A 6,885-nucleotide genomic window follows, 5' to 3' on the forward strand; every position below is an offset into this window, starting at 1 on the left:
TTTCTATACAGAGCTCCTTCCTTCTCTTTGAATAATTTATGTATTCTTCACAAGCTTCGCTGATTATTCGATGACTGATCTAAGATCTGCATACCGCCCCGTGCGGCTAGTGACTACTCTGAGATTAGATAGTGTTATGTGTGGCAGCCTATCAGTTTTCGCGTATAGCTTCAGGGCTCTGTCCCTTTTGTATTTTTTGACCGGATTTCTTAGCATTTCACTCGTGCGGATGTACCATGGCACTTTGCAGAGTTTTTGAAGAGTCTGACTTTGAGCAACTTCTAGCTTAGAAGTTAGACATTTCCCCTTAGAGAAATGTCGGAAGGTAACGTATGATATTAGAGTAACCTGAAAGAACCTGCTAGTTTTGTTCATCACTTTAACATCTTGCAAGATGACTGACGTGTTCTGTGTTTTTGTTCTTGTGTACTCCCGCGGGTAAGAAGCTAGATTATTCTCGAGAAAAGGAATGCGTATCGTATGAGGCGACTAAAATTCAGCAGGCAGAACCCAATATTGTATGGAGAGTATATAGTAGTAAGTTTGTTTCACTTATGGTGTCCGACTGGAGATGTACATGTGATTCCATGAGGGTCGCAACCCACAACTCCGGCTGTATTGGTCAATTGAGTTTGACCCTTGCGGTTAAAACCCAAAGCTACGCGGATAGAGTGACTGTAATTATTACTTTCATTCGATGTGAAGTCGCAAAAAATATTGAAGTTGTTTGATGGGATTTGGTGAAGGGAACTATATCCAAATGTTTAGCTTAGATTTGGTATCGGTAGAATTCTTTGGAATTCCAATGGAAGGTTTTATTGTTGCATTATACTGACACTGATACGTGTGTTAAGAGGTAATCACGTTAAAAATCGATTTACTCTGTGTTGTTATATGAAGATTGCATCTTTTATGACTTTTTTCCTATTTGTATGGATCTCACTGATTTCATTGCATTTCTGTAGTTTTTTAACTACTCATTTTCATGTTCGGTATTAAAGCGCATCCACACCAAAACGAACGCTTGGTGTGCATCCACAGGTAATGGTAGCTGCAAAAGTTCGTTCGTTCGCTTCGATGTGGATGTACCTTTATATATAATTTTTTTTTTGATTTATTATAAAACTAAATAGATTTCTCATATTTAGTTCTTTTTAAAATACGGCATGTATTAAACGTATTTATCGTAATTTACTTAATTACAGAGATTCGTTTTGTCGTGTAAGTGAACGTAGTAGCAAACGAAAATTAAGAACTGAAATGATATCCAAACCACAGAACGACTTGAAACACACCGGCCATGTTGGAATTGATGGAGCATCTTTCGGTGATGTCGCATTCTTGGGCAATTCACAAAATGTAAATATAAAACCAAATAATTTTGTAAATAATTTTTAATTTCATTCATAATAATTCCTTGTATTTATAGTATAATCACGTACCACGTCAAATTGTTACGCCATATAAACCTTCTGAAGATATTGAACAAACACCATTATTATTGCCACCAACACCTACAAGTCCTGACTCTCTACAAACTGCTAGTGGTTATTTTCCAGAAGGTGCAAATGTTACCTCTTCAAATCCTACATTTATATCTTCTGCTGAAAATACACCAAAAAATTTCTCAAATACTTCTCAATCCTCATTTGAATTTCCCGGTCAACAATTAGTATTGGGTCCTACAGTCAATGTCTCCACAAATCCATTTGCAAGTAAGAATGATGATGAAGTAAATATGTCGGCAGCATATGCCATGCAAAACAATCAATACAGTAATGACAGCAAAATGTTTGCAAACGAAATTGAAGTTCTGACATCAAGTCAGGCTGGAATATCTGGTAGACCATCGTCCAGAAGTAATTCTGAAGATCCACATGTATATCATGAGATATCAGATGATGAAATGGTAGCGGACAAATTAGATTTTGGTCCTTCATTATTGGCTGAAATAAATTCAATGTTTGGCTCAATGAGCGCAACATCAAGTCAACCAAAATCTCCAGATTTTGAGCATGTTAACATAAAAAACGAATTTACAGAAATCTCTACTAAATTAGTACGTAAAAATAGTGCTGGGGATGCTAATGGCAACAAATTTGGTATTGGTTCTATGAAGAAAAAAACAGCTGGAACTGTTAAGCAAATATCAGTGAAAGATGAAAAAATACTTAATCAAGCAATCGAAATAGCAAATGAAATGAGTGCGAGGTATTTATTTAAAATATTTTTAATTTTAATTTTCCAAATATTAATTTTACCTATTTTCTATGCAGGTCCATGATTGATTTGGGTGCTGATCCAGCAATATCAGCACAAAGTCCGAAAAGAAAGTTCAGTTTTCGCTTTCCTCATTTGTCGAACAATGGCTCCAATGATAAATCAAATAGTAATGGATCGCCAAATCATGCTGGTGGCGGTGTTAACAATGGCTTACACACTGGCATTTCTTCTCCATATTCGAAAAAGAAGAACTTCACTGAAGAACTGAAGAGTATACCAGACTTACAGGTAAATAATTGAGCGATTATTTTAAGTAATTTTCAGATTCATTATTTAATGTATCGTTAGAATTAAAGTGAAGAGGGAAATTTTATATCAAAATCTCATCAATCATAACTTTATGAAAGAAGATTATTTGACTGAATATCATCTTAAGCATTTGTAAAATCAAAATATTTATTTTAATTAAACATTATGTCATTGCATAAACATTTAAAATAACATTAATAATATATAAAATGTTTGAATTAATTACAATTCATTAACCATGCTTGCCTAATTGTATTTAATTATACCAATTATCGTAACCAAGTTATAAGTTATGTTAAATACATTAAACCTTGTTTGCCTTTTTTTAATTTTTAACGTAAATATTTAAATCAACTTTTCATATCCATCGTAGTTATATATATATTTTATATAGAAATAGATTTCGAATCAAGTTTAATCACTTTCTAGTTTTGTGTATCCAATTAATTTATATAATACTCATTTATTTACTGTATATTACTTATATTACATATATGATGATTAAATAGTTATTCGATTAATTTAAATATGTATTTAAATATAAAATGTAAGAAATATTGCATTATATTTAGTTACGTCAAATAAATATATATAACTAACTAATTTATGTTATATACATTTTTTGTTTATATTACTTGGATCTTATTACAACGTAAACCTTCGTACGCACGGCAAAAAACGTTTAATGCCGCACCTGTGCGCTTGAATGGTTGTCTTAGTTGCTTACACTTTCTATCGCTCAAGCGGCAAAAGTGCGGCAGAGAATGTTTATTGCAGCTGGTTTCAGCCGTGCGTATTAGTAATATTTTTTATTTATATATATATATATTTTTTTTTATTTTAATAAATTTTTAATTGTTTTTGTGCGTTTTTTGAGTATTTCAATTATATATTAATATACAGTAATGTCCTGCTATTGTAATATGAAGATGTAATACATTTGCATTTAAAAAATTTAGAATGATCGATTTTTTTTTTATATACCAATTATGCATGGTGCTCTTGATATGTAAATATGAGTTACTACATATAGTCCTTATTGAAGTCCATTGCCTGTTTATGAGCGGAATATTATATACTCGGATCATGCTCTTCATTATGAAATGTATTAAAACGATAAATTAGACTTGTTCATAAGTAAACATTAGGTTAAAATAATAAAATATAAATAGTAGATTTGAAAATTTAAATAAATTTTATTGCCGAAAAAGTAATTTAGGTTTATAAATACCAAACTCCATTTTATGTTATAAACAAATATGAAGCTATTACATATGATATTTGTGAATACCGAAATTACTTTTGCGCCAATTTATTTAACATTCATTTAATCACCAAAAAACATTAAAACATAAAATCATTAACATAAACTTATTTTAATAATTAAATATAAATAATTTATATTTTATTGTATTTCTTTTTATATGAAAAAAATCATTCTACAAAGAATTCTAATAATTAATTTATATATTTTTCTCTCTTCCTATATCCTTTATACAAATATGAAAATGTTTCTTATAATTATCGTTATGTTTGCTTTATTTCGATTCTTTTTTAAATTTTACCATCTATGTATTTTCTTTACTAATTAAATATTTTCTATACATATAATTTTGCACTAAAACATAAAAGCGCTTCCGATCTTTAAATGAGATTAAAAACTATAATAATGCTGACATACGTATACCACTTTTTGATAAAAAGAGTTCAGATTTTTGTTTTGAAAAATCTCGTGAAATTCTCACTCGTCCATTAAGTTTTGATCCACCACCAGGTTTGAGTAACACGACAAATGAAAAGAAACGTGACCGAAAGAGTATCTCTGAAAATATAATGGATATAGAAAATACATTGAAGGCTTTAAATCAGGATTTTATGTATACCTACACTGAACTTAATAAAACCGATTCCGATGAAACTATATTGAATGAGCAGTTTTCCAGTATAGTTTCATCAATTGATGAAGAAATCAGCAGTGCTACTGGTAGCCTCAGATCTGCTGTTTACAATTACAGTAATGGTGTACAGACAATGTTTGATTTCAATGCTGCTACCAATCATATCGACAAGCACTTACAATACATGAACGCTCAGAGTCAAAATCAATCAGTTTGTGATACAACTTTAGATCAGAAATTGATTGAAGACAAACGTTCTAGTACACCAGATACAGGATTTGCTTCGCGCGACACTAATATTTCGTTATCTCGACGTAGTAGTCAAAAATCGAGTTATAGTCCGCAAGAAAACTTTTTTAATCCAAAGGACTTGCATATTGCGTCGAGTGGTTACACAGGACTAAGAGAGGAAAATACATTATCTAGCGAAAGATTTTGTACAAAATATAATGCCTTGTCTGCTTCACCTAATAAGACTGCTGAACATGTCAGCAATAACTCAGTTTACTCGCCCAGAGAATTGAAAATTGACACCGAACAATTTAAAAATAAGAGCTACCGACAACGCTCTATGTCTTTTACTGATCATTTTAATCCCATATCTCCTGTGATGTCTGAGCCACAACAACGTGTTAAACGACAATCGACAAATATTAAAAACTCGCAATCTAATTCAAATGGGCAGCCAACTAGACGATCAGCTTCCTACAAACCGCGATCCATACGTGCACGCACTCTACGTCGACTTAGTTATAATCCAATTATTTTAGATTCCAGCAGTTCCAGCGATGGGGAAAGCGATTGTAATCGCAGCGTTGCACGCTCTGAATGTGACATTCGTACTCGTGTTTCTGTATTATATCGTCGACGTCGTCAGGGTATTGGCCATAAAACACTCTCGTCGTGTAATGACGATCACGAAGCTATTGTTGCTTCTAACAAATTATATGGCTCTAATGCTAGCATAAAATCCGCTCCTCATTACAACTATGGCGGTCGCATGGGATCATATCGAAACTATCCCCGAAATATGTTTGACCAATTAGCTTACGAAGATAAGATATACGATTTTGGTGGTCGAGGACCAGGTAATAACTACGGTGTCACTGCTACAACAAATCAAAACATAATTAAACCACCTAAAACTTTTACTGTTAATGGAAGTTGCGCTGGTTCGGGCTCAGGTTCATCTTCGACAACATCAACAGCTGCACCGTTTAGTGCTAGCACACGTAGTGCTATATTCCATGAATTTGATGTTAGCAGATTAACTGGAAAGAGTCCCACATCTAATTTCGTCAACTCTTCTCCAGAAGAAAGAAATTCCAGACAGTCTAAAGGACCAAATGCAACTCCTCCAACTACGCTCCCACTGCCATTGCTAAATCATACAACAAATGCAAATACTGCCAATACTTCAAAATTGCAAACAGAATTCCATTGGCCAGAAAAAATTCATGGTTCCACCGTTAAGCAAAACGATATGTTCTGGCGGCAACAGCAAAGAGATGTTGACGCTCAAAGCGCATTTCTACGTAATTTACAAACCGTCGATCATATACACACTAGTGACAGTTCTTCCACTGAAAGTGGTGATGAGTTCGTCTACCGCAGCGAATTCATACCACACGTTCCACCGAGTCCCGCCCCATAACTAAGAAAAATGCTGAAATATTTACTCAATTTGCTTTTCGGAAATGTTATGTCGAGCGATTAGAAAGCTTCAGAGATAAAGTCAGAGAATTATGCAGTTCTTACAAAGGATACGAAAGATATGAATGATATGAAATGAATACGACGGTGGAATATGCGAGTGAATTGACTTACTTAATTGTGTTTTGTTTGGAATGTAGACGAACCTTTAGTAAATAACATACCGTACAGGAAAGGCTGACCTCAATAGAAAATGTGTCGAAAAGTAAATTGAACAAATATTTACAGCATTAGAAACTATAAAAAATAGAAAACAATAAAATCAAGAAACAACAACAATACATTTGTTGGGAGTGCCTTACAAAAATTCCCCACTCATCAAGTTGTGCAATGTAGTAAAATTTTCGCTCTTCTCCTCAACTCCTCAAGTCCTCAAATTTAGCTATTTTACAATGCGTTAACGTAGAATTGATAGATAATGGTTATTGATAAATTGATAAATTGTCATGTTACTCATTGGTTTCTGAGCTACTTCAGATTGATATGAATCTGAATTGAATATTATAGAAAAAAAGTTTATAATCGATTTAAAGATTGATTCGCGTTATATAATTGTTAAACTTTACTATTTAAATATAAACAATTAAGTAAAATTTAAAGTTTTTAATTCAAAAGTGTCAAAATTGTTTTTTAAAGCTAAAAGGAAACAAATTACAAATTACAAATTATACTAAATATACATAAATACATATGAGATACTTAAAATTTAAATGAATACATAGTTAAATTTGTTAAATTAAAA

The 6,885-nt window shown here is 32.3% G+C and overlaps 1 protein-coding gene across 1 annotated transcript in view; it reads left to right on the forward strand.

Moving 5' to 3' along the window:
- LOC119674949 overlaps positions 1–6,559 on the forward strand; it is a 16,026-nt gene extending 9,467 nt beyond the window's left edge. The window contains exons 4-8 of the mRNA XM_038086105.1: positions 1,002–1,041; positions 1,206–1,359; positions 1,430–2,211; positions 2,277–2,511; positions 4,165–6,559. Of these exons, the coding sequence (XP_037942033.1) occupies positions 1,002–1,041; positions 1,206–1,359; positions 1,430–2,211; positions 2,277–2,511; positions 4,165–6,084 (3,131 nt within the window). The 3' untranslated portion in view covers positions 6,085–6,559. The remainder of the gene's footprint in view (positions 1–1,001; positions 1,042–1,205; positions 1,360–1,429; positions 2,212–2,276; positions 2,512–4,164) is intronic.
- Positions 6,560–6,885: the final 326 nt, after the last annotated feature.

Source organism: Teleopsis dalmanni, chromosome 2 (genome assembly GCF_002237135.1).
Source record: "Teleopsis dalmanni isolate 2A chromosome 2, ASM223713v2, whole genome shotgun sequence".
In the NCBI taxonomy this organism is placed as follows: Eukaryota; Metazoa; Arthropoda; class Insecta; order Diptera; family Diopsidae; genus Teleopsis; species Teleopsis dalmanni.